General features: G+C 38.4%; 1 protein-coding gene and 1 long non-coding RNA gene across 8 annotated transcripts in view; one reads left to right on the top strand and one right to left on the bottom strand.

Moving 5' to 3' along the window:
* The window catches only part of LOC126210090 (F-box/LRR-repeat protein 17-like), a 110,786-nt gene extending 105,397 nt beyond the window's left edge, over positions 1-5,389 (bottom strand). For 2 of the 6 annotated variants that reach the window (XM_049939220.1, XM_049939222.1), the window contains exon 1: positions 5,156-5,389. In XM_049939220.1, coding sequence (XP_049795177.1) covers positions 5,156-5,191 — 36 coding nt within the window. In that variant the 5' untranslated portion in view covers positions 5,192-5,389. Of the gene's footprint in view, positions 1-4,937; positions 5,125-5,155 lie in introns of those variants that run through there. The other 4 variants (XM_049939221.1, XM_049939223.1, XM_049939216.1 and 1 more) reach the window with 3 other exon arrangements.
* Positions 5,390-13,021: 7,632 nt separating this feature from the next.
* On the top strand, positions 13,022-17,804 carry LOC126210519 (uncharacterized). 2 transcript variants are annotated; one of them, XR_007540692.1, is made up of 5 exons: positions 13,022-13,745; positions 14,665-14,781; positions 14,939-15,009; positions 15,131-15,200; positions 15,299-17,804. It is a non-coding gene; the product is annotated as an uncharacterized LOC126210519 (long non-coding RNA). The 2 variants fall into 2 exon arrangements; XR_007540691.1 differs by having other exon boundaries at positions 13,023-13,745; positions 15,131-15,203.
* The last annotated feature ends 4,845 nt before the right edge of the window (positions 17,805-22,649 follow it).

The raw sequence follows: 22,649 nt of genomic DNA, 5'->3' as shown, positions 1-22,649 counted from the left end.
TGGTGATCAAAAGAAATCAGGACAAAATGAAAACCAATACAGACTTCCATAATTACGATACACGGCAATGTAAAGATCTCCACATACAAGCTGTAACAAGTACCCGAAGCCAGAAACATGTATGTAATCAAGGCATCAAACTTTTTAATGCACTACCAAAACATATCAAAGAGCTGGAAAATGATGATAAATTTAAAACTGTTCTAAAGAACCAAATGCTTGACAAATGCTATTACAGCATAAGCGAATATCTCTGCGCAACTGTATAAAATATATGTTTAAGTTAATGTGACAAATGAAATTACATCAGTGCATAATAAATTATGTTATAAAAACACTTATTAGTTGTATATTGTATTAAACATAAGATAGATTAATATGAATTCAGCACAGATACAAATTTTGTAAAGATATTATATAGTTGTTAAAATGTACCCTGACAAATCCTATATCACAAATGTGATCATTGGGATGATAATAAATAAATAAATAAAATAAATGTGGCTTCGTTGATGTAACTTGATTAACCGAGAATTATGTAATGTGAAAATGGTGGTTTTGTAATGCGTATTATTTCACTTTTACTATATTTGTATCAATAGCAAATGACGCTCGAACTCCAAAAATGGACTGATAACCTTGCAGTTTAGTATATTTAATCTACAAACCAACCAACTCTGGAAACAATGCTTGTTTGTGTACTACTACTGCATCTTGTTCGTCACATTTTCAGCTTTCAACTCATAGGCACACGTTTTTAATGTTTACATTTGCAAAAAAAAAAAACATAACTGCGTGTTCTTTGTTAGCCCATAAACTTGTGCAGTGATGAAAGAATCAGGGCTTGCAATCTATCTTCTGTGTGGCAACTAGATGAAGAATTTACGAACTTGCAGCATGCAACAGGTGAAGAATAGGTCCGCAACTTGCCTTGTAATCGAAATAAATAATTGTTGCTCAGTCATGAGTTGCATTAGAAGAATCTATTTTATATATCTTGATGGTGACTAGTTTTGTGTACATTATTTCAAAGTGAATGATTGCTGAAATGTCAAAGAAACAATTGCATAGATATGTACCTTCCTGAATAATATTGTTCTTGTTTTATTAGATTGTCAGTGCATTAGTCTCAATGTAGTTTAGATGTCTTCTCACTTTGAAATCTTACATATGGTGCATGATTCAGTGTGTGGCCAAGTATAGCATTTTTCATGGTAAAAAAGGACATTTTTTAAACATCTTCCAGAATTGTGCAATGCTATAAATGCAAGTAAGGAAATGATCTAAATCGCTTAAGACCCCATAAAATGGATATTTTGCTTTAACATGTTTCTAAGTAGGCCTAAGTTTTTTTAGTAATGATAGTCTAACCTGTGTAAGATGTAGGCCTACCTTTCCAACAGTAGCGTATTTGCCTTTATTCCCCCAGTAACTCTCACAAGTAACATTGTGAGTTTTTCAAGAATACCCAAATCTAGTTCAATTGGAATGTATGCCTACTTTGATTGTCTGCTTAATTTTACTTTTGAGTTTCATTCTAAGTTTTTCAAAGTATATAAGGCTAAACAATGCTATGTGATATACCAGTAGTTAGTGAGTTTCATGTTCAAAGCGTCAATTGCATGATAAACCATAATGATGTGTACTGAGTCTTGTATATTGACGTCACCTTTTTGTAAATATGTCTCCGTGCTCATCATTTATTAGTTTTTTCATTTCCTAACTAAAGACAGGCATACATTAGTCAATAATTCCTGCCCATCACCATTTACCCATTACAGTAATAGATAATCTGCAGAATAGGAGGAGTTGTCAAAGAGAAACATTTTCTGTTTATTTTCACTTTTTGCTGTGCTGTCTGTCAGTTTTCCAGCTTTAATCTACAGTTCATAACCAATAATTTGTCGTCCAAATCCACATGTACCCCTGGAAATATCTCACAATTCAAAATTTGGTTCTTATGACTTTGTCTTACCACTATATAATCAATCTGAAGCCTTCCGGTGTCTCCAGGCCTCTTGTATGTATATAATCTTATTTTATGATTCTTAAAAGAAATTTAGCAATGATTTAATTATGCACTGTGCAAAACTCTCCCAGGTGGCTTCCTCTTTCATTACTTTCCCCCAGTCCATATTCACCTACTGGTTTTCATTCTGTTCCTTTTCCTACTATCTAATTTCAGTCTCTCATCACTATCAAATTTTCGTCTCACCTAACTATCAGAATAATTTCTTTTAATTTGCCATACACTTCTTCAATCTTTTCATCATCTGCGGAACTAGTTGGCATATAAAGTTGTACAACTGTGTTGGGTGTTGGCTTCATGTGGATCTTGGCTGCATTATTGCATTCACTGTGTTGTTCACAGTAGCTTACCCGCATTCCTGTTTTGTTACTCATTGTTAATTGCATTGCCCCTATTTAATTTTGTACTTATAAACCTGTATTCACATGACCGCAAGTCCTATTCCTCCTGCCACCAAACCTCACTAATTCACACTATATCTAACTTCAACCAATCCATTTCCTTATTTAATTTTTCTAGCCTACCTGCCTGATAAAGGGGTGTAACATTCTGCGCTCTGTTCCACAGAATGCCAATTTTGTTTTTCCTGACGAAGGCATCCTCCTGAGTAGTCTCTGCCTGGAGATCCGAATGGGGGACCATTTCACAACTGGAATATTTTACCCAAATGGATGCAGTCATCATTTAAGCATACAGTAGAGGTCCATGCCTTTGGGAAAAATTAGCCACATCAGTCAATCCTCAAGACTCTTGCCCCTGCAACTACTGGAAAAGCTGCTACCTCTCCTGAACCACACAGCTGTCTGGCGTCTCAACAGATATCCCTCCATTGCGGTTGTACCTATGGTACAGCTATCTGTATTGCTGAGGCATGAAAGCCACCCCACTGACGGGAAGGTCCATGGTTCACTATGGAGATAGAAGAGAATGGGGTGCTGCCTTTCCTTAATTTGTAAGTTTACAGAAAGCCATGGGGTAAACTTGGCCATAGAGTATATAGAAAGGCCACCAGCACTGAAAGGTACCTAAATGCCTCCTCCCACCATCACCATATGCAGAAGAAATCTAACGTGCACACTTTAACCAAGAGAGCCCACAGGATAAACAATGAACAACATTTGAAGGCTGAACCCCAAACCCTCAGGTAGATTTTTTGGAGCCAATAGGTTGAGACTGCATGATAAAACTATGGTGGCAAAGCATGAAGGCAATAATGAAGTCCAGAAGGAAGCACGAAACATCGCACTACCACCACATGTTCAGGGGGGTCACTGAATATGTGGCCAAAATTTTCTCCTGAGCAGGTATCTAGCCGGTTTCTCGAAGCAGCAACAGAACAGATGGTGTTCTTGGCTCAGCAAAAGATTCAATTGACAAGCTACAATGCTGCCAGAGTTTATGAAACCAGGTGTGAGTGCAAACTCATGTATGTAGCTGAGATGGGGCAACCAATTAGCTACAGATATCTGAACATGAAAGATATACCCAACTACGACAACACAAGAAGTCAGCAGTGGCAGATTACCAGGATGAGTGTGGCAGACAGATAGAAGTTTGAGATGTGAGATGCCAGCGTATCGACGAAACTGCCTCTTACCTCCAGGAGGAAGATTAGAGGAGTGACAGAAACAGCCAGGTGACCCCCCAACATGAACAATTCTGACTTCCAGTCTCTTGCCCAGCAGCAGTAACAACACTGTGGAACAGCAGTTTACGTGAAACAGCACACACAGATGTGCAGGAGACCACAGCAGCGCATGTACACGAGAGTACTGGTACGTCTCAGCTGGCACTAGGCAGCAAGTAAGCAGCTCTACATCATAATTGCTTTATTGCTTGCCACTGCTGGCAGCAATGCCACTACTGGCAGTAAACATCAGTTAAGAATGTCCATATCCACAAATGAAAAGAAATAATGAAAACACCAATGAAGGATGGACAATGCAGTGATAAACACAAGAATTTCACTGACTCTGACAATGGCCATCTACATTTACACACACACAAAAGAAAAGATCACTAAATATACCTGGAGACTCAGATGAGGGGAACGGAAAGAGGGAGTGGGGGTGGGGGAGATAGATAGATGACTTAGGCAGAATGGATATACAGCATGGAACGCAGCAGCAATTATCTAAGAAGATTTATTTATTTATTAAGTAAAACATGTATTTATATTGCTTCATACTCATGAAAGGAAGGAGATGAACTACACAAACTCTATAGGAACTTGATTCACTTATATACACACACACACACACACACACACTTACCACACTGATGTACATACTTGTAGGATCCTAAGATATTTAGAGGGGCACCACTCTTAGAAACGGTAATAGAGGGGTACCACTCTTAGAAACAGCAATAGTGTGGACACCACACTTAGAAACGGTATTAGGTATAGGAACTTTTTCATTATATTAAGTTAACATGTATTTTATTTATATTTTATTTTGTGTAGTCCACTGTAGGAGATGACTTTACTAGTATTTATGAAGTAGTTAGCAACCATCCAATGAACCTATCCTACTACAGAGGGCTGTCTTGAGGCTTGAAATATGTGTAAATTTTATTCCAGGAGGCAAGATGAATTTTGAGTTGAATATTCTAGCGAGTTGCCACAATTATCTTCAAATGTTGCAAGTGTAACGAGAGAGAGAGAGAGAGAGAGAGAGAGAGAGAGAGAGAGAGAGAGAGAGAGAGGAAAAAAAAAGCTAGCAAATAAAATAAATAAAATGTATATTTCAATCTGAATGTAATGTAATTCACATGTCAGCACAATGATATTGAATATAACGTAAAAACATTTACTATATTTTTCATTTAATTCTGTATATGTACTATATGACAACAATGTATCTCATGTAATGATTAATTGTAAATATTTGTATATTTATGTACTTACTATATCAAGAAATGTATTTTAAGTAGATGTTAATGAGCTGCAAAGGACTTGTGCATGTAGCACATGATTCATATAAATGGAACTGAAAATGCAAAGAAGAAACCAACGTGATGGAACACTGGTCAAGCAATATTTACGTAGTGTCAATATGCTTTGAAGCGTATGGTGTAGTGGAAGCCGGTAGGTCTTCAGGTTGGTGTAAAAGACAAGCTCATCACCTGTCGTAGGCAGTGAGGTGTTTCCTGTGCCCTCATTGACCATTTATACCCCGGTAGACGACACCAAAATTCGGCTGCTGGAGATCACAATTTCGTGTTGACACATTGAACAAACTTTGGATTTTCTTCAAGTCACACGCAAGAGATCCAGGCAGTACACACACACTCAAAGTCCGATACTACGTTTAAAGACATTGGAGCAATATAATAGAAACATTTATTGTTCGAATTAATTCCATTGTAAACACGAATCATGTGAACTGAATTAAAAATTTCAAACGCTGTGCTAAGCAACGATAATACGCTGCAGTTCAAAGACATTAATGTTACGACTCCTAAAGGAGAGACACACCAAAAAGACTGTGTACAAAGACTGATATGCAAAGAGCATTGTGCTCAGAAATATTTTTGTAATATGTAAATTTGTTATTTTCTCATATATAGATGTATCTATGTAAATTTTCTATACTGCCACGCTTGCTTGCGGAGCGTGTCAGTAGAGGAGGCATTGTAATGGTACTTTGACTTTCGCAAAGTTATAATTTACGATCGCGCACGCAGAAGAGCGCTGCGCCAGCGACCGATTTTATAAATAATTTTGTTCTTTTTTTTACTTTTTTGCGTAGGTTTTTGTTTTTAAGAACTAATGGATGTCTCTCTCTCTCTTGTCTGGATACGAAAGACGTGTATTTTTCGGCGATGTGTTGAATGTGCCTTTTGGTGAAAATTAAAATTACATTACAAAGCGAGGTTGTTTCAATAGATAATGAAAAGAAGATAATAAAAGGTAACACCACACAAAGATTTATTCAGTGCCCATAAACACACTCGTACGGACATAAAGACAACTAACTTAAAATTCGAAAATTATCACTACAGATCTGACTTAAATAACTTTTTCAATGGTGTTGCATTACATTAACTGAACCTACAAAGTACATACGAAGTCCACCAACATTTGTGGTATTTCTGTCTACAAACAATTATGCCACAATAAATGTTAGGAAACTTAAATTGTGATGACACTGTGAATATTAATCCAATCGGTAAATAAAAAACAGGAAACCAGCCATCAGCATTGATTTCACTGTCAAACATAACAATTATAGATAGGGTCCACTCCTGTTACTATACCCAGTCAACTAGGGTTGGAGGGATTTGATGTCAAACATTGCGCCCCCCCCCCCCCCGCTCCCGCCCCCAAAATAGGGGGTCTAGTGTAGCAGGGGATACAACCATGGAGGTAGAATAAGGGGAGATGGCACTACAGACTTACGCTGTACGTTGTTTTGAAGCCAGTGGGAGGGGCCTGCCGCCATCTTGGATCCCCCAAAACATTAGCAGACGAGTGTTTACAATTGCTTCTTATTCGTCATTTCTGTCTTGTGCACACGATATTTGTGTTATATAGTAAATGTTACACAGTTCGAAGTGAACAACACAGCATAAGGAACGCAACGTCCATCGTTTTTCTTGTCTTAAATGCGTATTCGATACAGTAATACGACACGAAAATACGACGCATCTGGCCTCAGTACTGTAATTCCTTTTTGTTTATACACTTCAAATAACCGAGAAGAGAAGTATGTGATATGAAAAACGTGCTTTCGTAATCCATTTCTATTCACTTTCATTGTGTTTGTGTCGATTATTGATAAAGCCAGAACGCCAAAAGCAATGATTGATAGTTTAGAGGCACCGATTTGTATTCGTCGCATTTTCAAGTCAAATGCATATTTTAAATGTTCAAGTTTGCAAGAAACTTACCTTATTTCCTTTGGTGTCCCATAGACATATACAGGGATGGTATAAACAAGCCAGCTGTCATGTCAACAATGTGAAAGATTCGTTAAATTATGAAGGAAAAGAACTGAATTTAAGATTGTCAGGCCCATTGTAGTTTACACGTGTGCTTTGTTTTTAATTTGTACCTACCAAGTGACATTCAGTGTGGCAAATAACAGCAATTTACAGGGTAACACGACAGCAGAGTGATTAATGTATTGATCTAAATAGCCTGGACTTAGATATGGAACTTTGCTTTAACACATATGTAACCATTTAAGTACTTATAATTTAACCACAGTAACGGGGGTTCCACACATCTTACTCGAGATTTAATTAACTACATATAGTTACATCTTTATATTAAATTATTGCATTTTAAAACATAAGTCCCCATTTCAAGTATATTTTTGCCAGGACTTTTCAGTCACTTGGGAATAACCAAACAATGAAAACCAAGTGTATTGCTCACATCCTTACAATTAATTTTAAATTCCATTTTGAGGGTTTTAGAGTACACACAGTTACAGCAAATAAGTCAGTAACAATATTAATATCCCATGCAATTACTTTTATTTATTCATTCTTTCATCCATCCATCACCCAGATAACATTTAGTACATTTGACATTTTCAATACAACACATTAGTGAACACAAGTATGAAAAATAATTTATTTTTTCTCTATAATGAGTGGACAAATGCTGACATGGCAAAATATACGTACGCAGTTAAGAATTTACTTTTTACAGACTAAACTGAAATAAGACAAATTTGATGAATGCAATTCAATATGAAGAAGAAAAGCAATATTTTACACAATATTGCTCTAAGAGAGAATTCGCCAGTTTCAAAATTCGCATTTCAATTGCATGACATTCTGTGCCAACATGCTGCCAATTTTAATCACTTGTACTTGACAAAGTTACACAGTTCTTTGATTAACATTTTCAATTCCAAGTAAGAAGTGTTTGATTGCTGCAACTGGTAGTCTACAAGATCTGACTCACTGACAAATTTTGAAAGTGTTTTCCAAAAATATTAGTCAAAGTCAACTCATCTGGGCATAGACGCACAAATCTTGGCTAACACACAGTATTGAAAATCTTAAAACATACCTGGGAAATAGTTTAAATAGAAACGAAAGAAAGATTTAAGGAACAGGGTATTATACTTAATGATGAACAGCATTTTACCATTATTTATGGTGTATTAACAACATGCAGAAAAAAATGCTCCATTGAGAGAGAACTTTCAAATTCACTGGCCCTTAAAAAGCACCAGCTTTGTGTATGCTGATCTCAACTTTTTTGCATGCAGTGCATCTGTTGCACATTTTGCAGTGTGTTTCTGCCGTGTCAGCAGATACCTTTTGGCAATCGCCTTGATAAGCAGCAGTAAATGATTGTCTAATGGATGCTGATCCTTCATGTGTTCTGTCAGGTCAGTGAATATTGGTCTGTACAGAAATGTCGTGAGTATTTCTGACACACACTTAGTATATAGGTGCTTCTTTGGAACTTCCCAATCTCCAGCAGTGTATTTTCTGAATGTCTTTTCTGCAGAAAGGCAAACGTCAACAACATCATTTGATGGTGAAATTAAACCACCTCTACTCTTCATATGTATAAGGGAATATAAGGTATGACTGCCATCACCTCGCAACACAGATAAGCATTGTTCACACTGAAGTGTACTTTCTAAGTGGCGAACGACAAACCCTGCAATGTACACTACAATATGGGCAGCCACTTCAGACAGAAACACACCAGCTTCAACATAGTCATGATCATGAGTCACTACATAGCTGTCCATGTCTACTAACTGTGAGCGAGTTGAGGTGAGATTTATGTGTTCTTCAATACTCTGGCCACAGTAAGTCAGAATAAAGATATCTTCAAGTGCTATACAATTGCCTTTCTCAGACTCGCGAATCTCATTGTGTACTAATAGCCTTTTGTAGGCAGACATGAACTGACGTGCAGTTGGGTTATTATTCCACCCACCATGACTACGAATAGCACTGAAAAACATTTCTAAATGGTCTTGAGAGCACTTGTAAATTGGTAGGAATTTCAGCAAAGCCGCAGAAGATTGAGGCTCAACTAGCTTCGCATACAAGTGTAAAACACTGTGTATACAAATAATAAAGCCAACAAATCCCGTCTTCCTGTTGGAGTCCACAAGTTTTATGTTATGAGGCACTGGAGACACTGAAAGTGTTTTGACGTATTTCTCTGCATCCAACAAAAATCCTACCACAACTCTAAAGTTATGAACTGTCAGAGGCTTCTTCCACTGATTCTGGATTAGGCTCCTCGAATTCAGCACATCGAAAAGGTTATTGAATATGCGGATAAATTGTATAGTTGCAGATGCATTGTCAAAGCCAGGGATCTTCATATCAGAACAATATTGCATTGCATCTGCCACAGAGTTGCTGAGCAGCTGGGCTGCTAATCTGACTTTCATTTTGTTGCGTAAAAAATTTATATGAGAGCCTGTAATGCTGTTGCCTAAATGAAGTCCTTCTTTTACCTGTATCTTATGAAGCAGTTCAAAAAGGTACCAAGAAATTACACCACCTTTCTCATCCCAGAAATGTTTCTTCTCTCCTAAGAAATTTCTCACTAATTTCAGCATATGTGGAGGATCTAGCCCAAATGCCACTTCACAAGTGGTACCTTCAACAATAAATGTTGTCTTTAAATTATCAAGGACAAGATTGCATCCCAAGTATTTGGCCATGGATAAATTTGTGGCACAACCATCACAAGACAAAGAGACCACCTGAACACCACTGGCACTGGCAAGGCTAATGCATTGTTGAATTATTTGAGCTTTCTGCTCCCCTGTTATCCCACAAGTCAAAAAGTACCCCACTGGTAGCTTCCAAGAGGCATTAATAGCGCACAACATCAGTACAAATGCCTCTTTAGCTACAGGTAAGCTATCCATGGCTATAGAGGACCCCATATCAACATAGCCATAATACTGACTACCATCAAACTCAATGTGTTGCCTAATTGCAATCTCATCAACCAATAGGCTGCAGAGAATACTGTTACCTGATCCTGATGCTTTAGACCTAATTATGGCAAAAGCTTCGGAAGTAAATCCAGGTGCCCCACCCACACACTGGTACCACCTTGATAATGTTCTAGGATGTGGTAGACATGTATTAAAAGTATTTCTGACATACTTATATGCTCTTGGAGAGTAAAAGTGTAAGGTTAAGGCAAATCCTCATAGTTCAGGTCTATGTTCTAGGCACACTCTGACAGTTTGCTTTTGCAGTTTGCCGTTGCAACAACTCCTTCTGCACTCCAGGAATACTTTCCAGGACAGTAAGGCCACTTTCATCAATAAAATTATTTTTCCTGAGTTCATTAATAACACTGTTCAAAGATGTCACTTTCTTTTTTAGACGTCATTTTGACTGCTGAAGAACTTTTTTTTTCTTGTATTCTTCATTTTTTGATGATAAAAAACTCACAGCCCTCTTGAGTTTTTTTACCACAACTGATGCTTCATCATGTCTACTACTCGAACACTTTGTGGTCTCAGCAGCAAGTATAGACACTTCAGATTCAGTTGCAGTCTTGGTGGCTAAATCTGCAGTGCTTTTTGTAGCCATCTGCCTTTCTGCTGGTGGTGGTCTCTTCCGCTCTTTCTAAAAAAATGAAAACAAAAAACTTAGCTAAAACATTGCAACTGAAATGTGTCACATGTAAAAAAACCAAACTTGCCTCACAGCACTCTAGAAACTCCAAAGTTAAATGTAAAATGTCACATTCTCATAGAAACTTATTAAAGGAACATAATAATTATCTTGTGCACAAACAGATTTGTGTGCAGTATCAAGAATAATGAAGGGACATGCATATATGGTAGAGAAGACACTGAACACAGGTGCTTAAAGTTCATTGATCAGCTAGGGACAGGGAAATGTTTTTGAAATTTCTGCTACAGAAAGAAAGTTAAATATAATTGCGAAAGTGGAAATGATTGTGCAGTAGAAGTCAAGGAAGTGATTGCAGTGTCAAAGTGCTAAGCTGACACAGTCTGAAGTTATTTGGCAATCTTGTTTTTTGCTGGGAATGGCCTGCCAGTTATAATGCAATTAAATATAAATTTTTGTTTAACACCTACAGCAGCAGAAATAAGATTTGTAATCTTGCCAGAAAACAGTCAAACAACAATATATGACAATAAAGGACAGTAAATGTTGATTTAATTTGCCTGAAAACTTCTAATTAAAACAAACAACTACCATACAGTGCAGAAATAATATATGACACACACACACACACACACACACACACACACACACACACACACACACACACACACACACACAGAGAGAGAGAGAGAGAGTGAGAGAGTGTTAGCTTAAGGACATTAGTAAATGAACTGGCATCAATGTAAATGAACTTCCCCTTCAAATATCTGTAACGTGTAATACAATAACAAAGTGAAATTAACATATCTATGAACAGATTCTACACTTTTATTACATACAGTTAATTCCGTTGCAATCTCCACATTTCAGTTACTACACGTGCGAAACTATTGCAATTGAAATCTCCAGACAAGTAGTTCCGGATATTGAGGTTTTAAACCGTAATTGGAAATACAGAAGCGTCCGATCTTACCCGTCGGCTTTGACCCATGACGTCACAAATACCGCGGAAACGACCATAAACAACAATTCCAATATGGCGGATATAAAAACATCGAATACGTATTGTAAACACTGAAATACACAAGTTTCACAAAAAGCCTAATGACTGTAACGGGACAAGCGTGGGAAATTGGGGGTTTTTGGGTGGGGAGAAACTAAATATGTCGTTATGCGGTGGGGGGAGTCTGCAGTGCCCGCCCATTAGTGTCAAATCAATATTTTCGAATCATAGGCGGCCGCTGCCGCGGCCGCATTCCAAAAAATAAAACTCCCAACCTAACCTCAAGTGGGCTACGCTACAGATCAATATGTTCATCAAATTGCTTCATATTACGTATACATGTTCTTTAAACAAGAGTACATCAAACCATGTATTAGGTTTTCCGCGCCGTAATGACGTCACACACCACAACACGCTTACGTCACGGGTCAAAGCCGACGAGTAAGATCGGACCTTTCTGTTGACCCCCGTAATTTTATGGCAGCTGAATTCCATATTGATATGCTACATTTCACGAACCTTTTGCAAGTGAGCAGGATAAGTGGAAAGAATTGATGGCACAGCATCTTCCCTAATGCGGACTGACGAAACTGATGTTCGATCAATATCTTCCTCCCGGAAATGCTGCGAACATATTTTACTGTACTTGGTTGGTTTCCAATCTTTCCTTCTCAAAGCGTTCACCCAGAGAGCTCTTCGCGTTGGATTGATAGGAAATCTAAAGTCAAATCACAGAAATAAAACCATACAGTAAAACTTTACAGTGTATCAGAATTTCAAGTATATATAAGAAAATAGCGCTTAAATAAGTCCACTTACGAATGAAATGTGATTTGTTTAAACTTTAGACTACAATCAGAACGATTAGTACACCCGTAAGAGATGCAAGCCAGCATTTTTTTATCAAAACACTTCACGACCACACGGAATCAAACCACCAAATGCGAATGTTTTGGGGTAGGTAACATGGCGGACCTTCTCTTGGGTTGGCTTCAAGTTTGTGACGTCATGACAACTCCTCTTATTTTTACCTCCATGGATACAACCAACACCTTCTAACATACAGGCTTCCCAGCCAAGACGATAGAGGTGGCAAAAAATAACGTAACTGATAGAAATAACCGGTTACTGAGAAGTAACGGTTACTGCGATAACCGTTCCTCTGATTCTGGCAGTTATTTCAATAACTGTTTAGTGTCAACAGTGCCTCGCGCCATCTGTTGACCGAAGATCGTACTGCGCATTTGGAAGGCGTTCTATAGACCTTGGGAATAACTGTGAGACTGCGCGCCATCTGTTGATAAGAACTGTGTACTATTTCGTGGGCCTTCGTTACTTTTAGCATAAACAATTAAATAAAGTTAATGTCCGAGCCATGGCTGATAGGAGCTGCAGTACAGGCATTAACAAGTACAGTCGATCCCTTGAGCCACCGCCTTACGTGTTAATTTAGCTTGGACGCGTAGTACAAGGAAAGTTACTAAGGAATTCGAGCGACTATGGAAATAACTGTCAGAGACCGGTATTCTCCTCTGGCAGTTATCGTTATTGGCTCGTAGTTCTAGTTCTCTGGCAGTTATCGGGCTACCACCACAGGTAACCTGGAAGCTGGTAACGGAATAACTGTGTGTTGTAGACGTTCCTGACTCGGTGACTCCAGTTAAAGGTCGTAGTTCCAGGTGATATTTCCAGAGAGGATAGTAACTGGAGCGAACAAATATTTTCGTACTGCTACGGAAACGACCGTGGGCCATCGGGGAGAGGGGATGGCAAATAACGGGAATCTATCGTCTCATTTCTCTGCAATTCTTGGTGTTCCGGAACAGGTGTCACTATTTTTCCGGCCTTTGATTGCGTTACAGGGTATTGACTTTCGTTCCGCGTTCTTGTTTTTCTTTTGTGTTGTTGATATTACCACCAATAGTTACCAACATGAAGAGGTCGAGGACAAGCGAAATGTGGTCATATTTCGAAACTCTTGATCGAGAGTTTGCGAAATGTACTTTGTGCGGTAAGAAATTATCGTACAAATCGACGACGACGAATTTAAAAAAAAACATCTTCAGAAATCACATTTAATTGTGAATTTCTCTTCACAAAGACCTTCGGAGCTAGATTTGGGTGAGTAATGAAAAAAATATATTTATTGCAATTAGGTTATTTCAGTGCATGCATAATCATTTATTTTTTATTTTATTATTTTTTTAAAATAAGAGCATACTATACAGTGTGCTGCTTTGTGCATTTTTACACGCAAGTTTTCATTTGTCGCGACTACTTAAGCTGTCGATACCACCGCACCTGTTTGCCTTGACATTTTCAAACATTAAATTATGTTGCATATGGTGCCGGAATACTTAATTATTTAATTGGAAGTTATTGTTGCAGGTGTAATAACGATAGTGCTAATAAAATGCCACTGTGTGATATATGAACTGTCGTCTCGCAATTATTAGTAACTAATCGGATAGCAGATTGTATCAGTGCTCATTCCTGTGTATCATCTGTTTTTAACCCTGACGATGCCGGGAGGGGGGGGGGCATTAGATACTGTTTCATATTTTAAAATTTTGAAAAGGATAATTGTTTTTAATGGAGTCTTCAACTGAATTCCATAAATGTTTTAAATTTTGTGGTTAAACTTGACCCAAAAATTTGACACGTTAATAGTACATGTGACTTTCCACAGTGACAGTCATATTGAATATTTTGAAGTTCAGGGCCCTACTTATACATCAGTATTTGTTTAAAATATATGTCAACAACAATTAAGATATTTTTTTAGGGTGGAAATACAGTACCCTCCCTTACCCCCAATACACATTATTGAAAATGTGTTGGTGTTGCTAGGATTAAAGAAGAAACTTGAAGCTATAGTCATTACTAAAACTGAGTCAATTGTCAACTTGTTTGAAGTAAATATTAAAGCTGCAAGTACCATGTAGAATACTGTACACAAACATTGTAATATATATCACCAAAAATAATATGGCATCATTTCTATTGTGCTTATGCTGATATGAAACCTATTTTTCTGTAGGTGAAACCCTTCCTGTAGAGGTGATCCTTGGCACCAGTAGTGTGGAAGAGGAGCGAGAGGCACACCAACACCAGCAGATGAGTCTCCGTTTAATACTTGGGATATTATAACAGTAAGGTAATTCTAGTTTGGGTACATTTTTGGCAGATTTGAACTCCCCCTTAAAATGGAGATATAACTGTAGGGCATAGCATATATTTGTTATGCTACATTAAAAGAGTTCTAGTGGTTTTGTGTTGAAGTGTTTAATGTATATTGTCGGTCAGTAAGTCAGTTATAGCTCCAGAAGTCAGTCACCAGCAGCAGATGTCACACAGTTATAAAATGGGAAACTTGAAGAATAAGGTACTAGTGGTTTGGATACATGTGTGGGAAATTTCACCTTTCACTTAAAATGAAGGTACAGTTACAGTCCTTAAGAGTATACTGGCAAATGGTAACTCAAAGCTCTTTGTTTCTGTTACAGCTCCAGAAGTCAGCAGCAGCAGCAGCAGCCGCCGTCACACAGCCATAATGCGAGAAGCTTGAAGAATAATGTGGTAGTGGTTTGGATACATATGACATATTTCACCTTCAGTTTAAAATTGAAGTTTGTTTGTATTGGCAGGTGGTAACTCAGAGCTCTTTGTTCCAGTTATGGCTCCGATAGTCTTCCAGCAGCAGCAAATGTTACACAGTCCTATAGAGGCAAACTTGAAGTATAAAGTAATAGTGTTTTGCATACAATGGCAAACTTGACCTTTCGCTTAAAATTGAGGTACATTTGCACTGAGTTTAATGTTATGACACGTGAATGGATTACCAGTGATGTATATGTAAATACTGGAATTTGTAACTTAGAACTTAATTTCAGTATCGGCTTTGAAATTTGGTCACTGGATACAACTATATTATCTTTCATGTTGATAGCAGCAATCATCAGATTGCAATCCAGTTAAGTACCTGTGAGGCATGAGATGTCAAAAATACTTGTGGGTTATTGGTAGCCTGTGTCAAGGCATGTGGCACCTCAAAGTTTGTAAGTACAGTAGCATTTTGTTTTCTGCTTTACTTAAAAATTGGTAGCTGTAGCACCCATTCTGACATTCAATTATTTTGAATTTCAAGTTTCTTAGAATGATACTGACATCAGTTTGTTAACACTAATCCGTATATTATTTTGTTAATATATGCTGCTATTTTCCTCAGATGTTAACTGAAATTGTTTTATTGTAATGATAACAACACTTCAGCCTTTGCAAACTTGCAGTATAGGTTACCTGCTGAGAAATATTTACTGGAAGAAATGGTTTCTTGAATAGGACCGAAAGGAAAACCACTGAAAATGCCAAACGTGAATTGGTGAAACATCTTGTGCTCAATACTAAATTTCATTTGCAAAACACGGAAGTTTTCCTATCTTTGTGGTGGAACACAACAAATTCTCATAATTTTGCTAGTTTGTATTCTAGAAAGGGTGCCAGAAATGGAAGAGTATAATTTTTATTAAATCTGGCATTAAATGTAAGTAGGTTGGAGTACAGAAAGGGGGCAACTGGCCTTCCCCACTGTAGCCTGATGTGCTCCAACATGCATTTGTACTGATGTGCAGGTGGTTATAACACTAGTATCAAACTGCATGGTACCCACTTACTAATGTGACCTACCCTTGCATGATCTTCTGCAGACAGCAAGAAATCCGCTACTGCTCTTACTACGTGTCCAACAGTTGTGGAGGATTTTTTCCCCTTGGTGCTTGACATGACATGTTTTACCCTCTGCCCTTAAAATCTCAATTCTTGTTACATTTTTCATCCATTTTCTATCTCCTGATGGACCTGTATTGATTAAAAAACTAATCACTGCAGAGGTGATTGTAGAACTTTTGCTAGTGGCAGTGTGGAGGGGCTCCACTCTTTAAAAAATAAAATTACATTGTGGGACATGGAATTATTATTAGATGCTTTCATGGACATTTTGTTTACTGAAAAAGTCAGTCATTATCTGAGGTATTTAAATGTTAACTTCAAATCTAAAACTGCATCAAAAGATAAATTTCAGTAAGTCTTTAACAAGTTTCAGTATCTTGCTTCACATGCTGGACCCTCCAACTATAAAAAACAGTGTTTTGCAGAGAACAGCTATTCAGATGTTAACATCCCAGAATTTGTGTAGAAGATATCCCTTACATTGTTAGTTTCATTGTGGTCACACTCTACAGTGTAGTGTTATCAGCATACATATAGAAGTTTGAAGAACATATTAAATTAATTGCTGGACATGCCTTAAGTGAATATGTTTACTACTAATATGAGTCAGCTAAGTAGTTGCTGCAAGTTTTTATGTTGTTTCTAAAGTGTCTTTAGACAAGGATATTTCTGCTGTTTGTTTCCTGTTCTTCTGTTTCAGATAACTACTCATATATGCAGCAACTGCTGAAGCAGCCTCTGGCAGTTTATTGAAGTTCCGTGAACAAAGTGTTGTGTGGTCTGTTTGTGTAAAGTGATAAAGAAAAATGTTAAAGTGTAATTGCATATGTAATTGTGTATATATTTAATCATTATTTTTGCTAGTTGTAAGATCTATTTTCATGTAAATCAGAACATTGTATAATAAGTAACAACCGAATGAGGCAGTGTAGCTATTAACAGCACTGACCTCATATTCGGGAGGATGGGGTTCGCACTGTCTGGCCATCCTGGATCGCTAAGGCAAATGCCGGGATGGTTCCTTCATCAAGGCCACGGCTGACCACCTGTCCCGCCCTTAAAGAGATCCTTTAAACATTGTGTGTATACCCATATTTTGAATGATTGATGTTTGTTGTATTATGTTGAGATATTCTTGGATGAAATAAAAAAAGTTTATACATTTGTATTTGTGGTCACATGTTAAATTACTGAGAAAATTGCAGAGTGATTATGGCACCGAATTTCCATTCAGGTGCATTGGGATCCTTCGCCTGTTTGAACATCCTGATTTACATTTTATTTGGGTTCCCTAAATTCCTTTAGGCAAATACTTTTGTTGGTTCCACTGAATAGGCCATGGCAGATTACCTGCCATGTCCAATCTGAGTTTCTGCTCAGTCTCTTGACATGTTAACTATTTATTCATTCTCTTTATAATGCTGCAATGTTTTTAAGTGTTCCATATCATTGTGAAAAAGTCAGAATAAAATTGATCATTTCACATGTACACTCTTTGACATAAAACTCGACCGGCGGCCGGCCGCTTCAGAGGCTAAGTCCGCGCCGATCGCGACATGGGACAAAAAAACTGGCCAACTCGCTAATTCTCTAAGTACGGTTATCTGCACAATCTGGCAACACTGTAGACTGCGGCACTTCCTGGAGGAAAACTTGACCCAAGATAGAGAAACTCTACTGATTACGCCTGTGGTCTAGCGGTAGCGTGCGTTGTTTCTGTTCATAATGTCAGTGGATCGAGAGCAGCTGGCATAAAATATTTTTATAGCCTCTTCTGTCTGAATGCTGAAGGCGTGAATGTAATGGTAGCGCAGATTCAATCTATTTCGCTTTCTGACACACCGATATCAAAATTTTATCCAGTAACGATTTTGCGGCAGATTTCCTGCAGACTGTCCTCCTCTGGACGCCGTATGCGGCAAAGCTCCGGGATCCATTTGCTGGCTACTGGCAGCGGCCGTGGCGACAGCAGCGGCACTGCACTCCCCCGTTCTTTATCGAAAGCGCCTGCTACCGCTCATCGCTTTTGATGATTTAAAACGCTTTATTATTACATGTTGCTCCACAGAAAATTTCTACAATTTCCATTCACGCTCAAAAGCAACGGAGACAGACGCCCTGATTAGTAGGCGGGTAATCGGCAAGAGCTGAGTATGGCCCGAAATTAATTTTATAGACTGGGACGAAATTAAACCACCTCACTACATTCGATGAATTTATAAATGCTTCATACCTCGTTTCTTTTCCTTTCAAACTTAATTATTTGTGCAACTTTTGGTCAATGTTTGGATGTTTTCGTCAAGCCAGAGTGAGCGTCTGTGGTGTAAAGTGTATTACAGTTCTTGTTTCATTCCTTATGGTAAGTCTATGCGATAAACTGTGTGAATACCTTGCAATGCATGCTCTGTAGCAGTGCAGGCACACTGAACATTTGGAGTGCCATGTATGGGTTCATGAAGTATTTATTGTTGATCGGAAGTGATAGTTAAGGTCATCAGATTTAAACCAGAAGAATTTGTCGTTTTGAAGGTTTCAGAGAACGGAAAGGAATTGCTAACGCCGGTGTTAGAAAACGTCTACAGTTAAATGCTATTGCAAAAATTTAGAAGAAGGGAACTATATTAATGAACATGTGCACTTCATAAACAACCTTCTGACATGTTAGACCTATATGACGAACAAATCTCAAATTTATATCGTTGACAGTCGGTTTGAATCTTTTCAGGACCTATTTTACAGTGAAGCACCTTGGAATTTGCAAAGCAGAAATCCATGATATTAACTTAATTTACTAAGTCGAAATCGGACGAAGATTGATGTTTAAAGGCATTCTTCAGATTTCGCATAAGAAATTTTTACTAGCAGTTTGCAACTCCATTAATTAAAATGGAAAATAAAAGGTTGTACTCAGCGGCTTCGACCGTGATTCGAACTTATAGTACAAGCACTGCAACGCACAAGGGAACCTCTGAGCTAACGACACACTGGCGGCCAGAGGCGGACTATAGTCACTGCGATGTTGCCTGAGCCTCAAAACGCAACCTTAAACACACAAACAGAGGAGGTGGAGATTACTGTTTTAACGTCCCGTCGACAACGATGTCATTAGAGACGGAGCACAAGCTCGGATTAGGGAAGGATGGGGAAGGAAATCGGCCGTGCCCTTCCTAAGGAACCATCCCGGCATTTGCCTGAAGCGATTTAGGGAAATCATTGAAAACCTAAATCAGGATGGCCGGGCGCGGGATTGCACCGTCGTCCTCCCGAATGCACACACAAACAGGTGTTACTTATGTGAAGAACGCCGTTCTTGGAGTCCAGAAATTAAATATACTTTCTAATTGTGTCATCTTGCAGTGGATTATATCGTACGAGTCTTCGATGTGGAAAACGAATGTCAAGTGAATTTAGCGAGGTAACGCCGACCTACAACCGGAAGTAAATGCACTATCAGAGTGTTGACAAATACTTGCTACGACGCTGCCATTTCTCGGCTCTCTGACGAGGCAGCTCTTCAGCGAAATGCTTGCCGTGATTCTCCGATACGGTTCTTCAGAGTGGAGACGCGCGCGCACGTTTGGTTTTTATGCGGCGTTCTCCCCTGATGGTTTCTGACGTCGCCTTGTGGGCTATGTATACATATGAGACATTCAATTATCATTAATCCAGAATGATACAAGTTTCAGCTTCCGGCGTGGAAGAAGGCTGTTGACGCCGACATTATATCATTTCAACGTAGGGAAAGCAAAACGGATCATTCAATGTTTCTCATTCAACATAAGGCATGTGAGATAAATTTCCGTAACCTTCATAATCATCTAAAAATACAAACGAAGTAAAAATACACCGGAAGCTTATTCGAATTGAATATAATGTAAGATACCAAACGCTTTGCACCTCGATGTCGAATTTGTCCACTTGCAATCGTTTGCAGCATGCACATAGAATGTCATGATTACCACGAGAATGAAGAAATATGTTGGTAAGGATGGAAGCAAGAAGAGACGCAGTCAACAAATATTCTATTCCTCATGGCATTCATTTCATTTGACACGTAAGAAGAGGTAAAGCGGGAATTTACTTCCGTTAACACGAAAGATATGCCGCACATATTGATAACGAGGAAGTCTGCGTCTTCATACGTTTCCTCCTTGAAATCTGTATGCTCTATCATATACTAAGTAGCCCGATCATTGTTTCAGTAATGTTACCCTCTTGTTTGACCCCGTAACGATGAACAGATTCCAAATGCATGTCTCTGCGTGAAAGTAGCTGTTCGAACCCTTCCTGGGTTGTTTTTTGTGTTTAATTGCTTGGAATTCCTGAAGCAGACCACTGTGCCTTCCCCCCTCGTGGGTTAGGTCTCAAAACTAAACCGCTTTGTATCCAATGGCATAATTTATTCATACAGCATCAGCATAAGACTCTTGCGAGTGAGAGAATGACAATAACAATCGTAACAAGAACAAGCAAATAATGAATTATGTTTATTCCAACGCAGAACGAGAATGGCTTTAAATATAAAAATCTATATCTATATCCATATCTATTGATCTTTGAGTTGGCACAATGCAAATATATTCTTAGCATTTAGTTACTGAATTTAGTTCTGGATGTTTGCAGAGAAAAGGAAAAGTCGGTACTTCTCGCTAGTGTAATATAATGTGAACCAGCAACTACCATTTCCTTAGAACACGACTCAAGCAGGTCCTCAAGTAGGCACTGCTGCATTCTGTTCCCTGACATTGCTCTGATGACGGTTAATGCAGATAGTTCCGATTATGAAATACAAAACGTATTGCAGGTTAGTTCCTAGGATAGTAACATTAAATTTGCGTTGTAGACGGCACATGAACGTGACGACTATCCATATTACTCATCAATATAAAAAGACAATATTTTGGGAATTTAGCAGGATCACTCAAAATGAATTCTGAAATTGGGTGACTGACCGCACAGGTGCTAAACGTCGTCAAGAGTATACGATGTCCTAATCGCATTAGGAATATGAAGATCGTCTTCGACAGCTCGCAACTTTCACATTGCTATCTCCACTCTACTCCAGACAGCTCTCGGTGGAGTTGCACTACGTTGCCGATGTTATGGAAGGCCTTCAAACCGACAACAGACCACATATTGAAAAATACAAGCGAATTCTCTTGCAGCGTAAGCTTATTGTAACTAATCTAAAAATTATTGGAGAGGAACATTGTCCTATTCAAAAAAAGTAAAATGTTACACACTGTTGACGTCAAACGGACATTATCTATGTCCTGTCTTGTGTCCTACTCATCTATAATATCAAGTGTACTATGAAAATGATTATATATAATGGATTATAAGGTAATGCATTGATACCAGATGGTGGGGGCCGGCCGATGTGGCAATGCGGTTCTAGGCGCTTCAGTCTGGAACCGCGTGACCGCTACGGTCGCAGGTTCGAATCCTGCCTCGGGCATGGATGTGTGTGATGTCCTTAGGTTAGTTAGGTTTAAGTAGTTCTAAGTTCTAGGGGACTGATGACCTTAGAAGTTAAGTCCCATAGTGCTCAGAGCCATTTGAACTATTTAACACAAAATGACATTAAAAATTTAAGTTATTCACGAGCAGCTAGTTGAGAATATGTATGAACATTAAATGACACGACGAACCGTCTTGTTCTGCATATGGATTCAAACCCAGCTCATGCAGACTAAGCAAAGATTTCGTGACTGACGGAAACTAACAGTCATTCCTGATTAGGCATACAGAGAGTGATATACCTCGATTTTAGACAGTATCAGTTAGAAAATATCAACTTTAAATTGCATAACGCAAACATTTTTAACAGACGCGAATTCCTACCCAGCATCTATTGTCCCTGTTAACGAACTACGAGAGATGTTAAATATTGCTTCTTCACAAGTAACTTACTTGAAATGCCGTGAGGTAAAGCTGTGTGTTGGACACGGATTCGAACTAGGAACCTAATCGGATTGCTATCGAAGCACAGTCAAATGTGACATATCGGAATTTCGCGGCAGTAACTAGATGTTTTAACTGAAATGACGAGACGAAACATTAATTTTTTCCTTCCCAGGACTCCAACCCGGCACCTATCGCTGTTATATTCTAGAGAAAACGAACGTTAAATATGGGTTTGTTGCACCAGCAGTGACATGTGAGCATGTTTGAACTGAAATAATATGACGAAGAGTTCAGCGCTCACTGGGAATAGAGCCCCACACATATCGTTGTTGACTACACACAAAGAGACGTCAGCTACCGAATTTTTCTCCACCAGCTGCTCAGAATAGC

Source organism: Schistocerca nitens, chromosome 10 (assembly GCF_023898315.1).
Source record: "Schistocerca nitens isolate TAMUIC-IGC-003100 chromosome 10, iqSchNite1.1, whole genome shotgun sequence".
Taxonomy (NCBI): Eukaryota; Metazoa; Arthropoda; class Insecta; order Orthoptera; family Acrididae; genus Schistocerca; species Schistocerca nitens.
The sequence above is the reverse complement of the archived record's forward strand: the minus strand, read 5'-3'. Positions and strand labels throughout refer to the sequence as shown.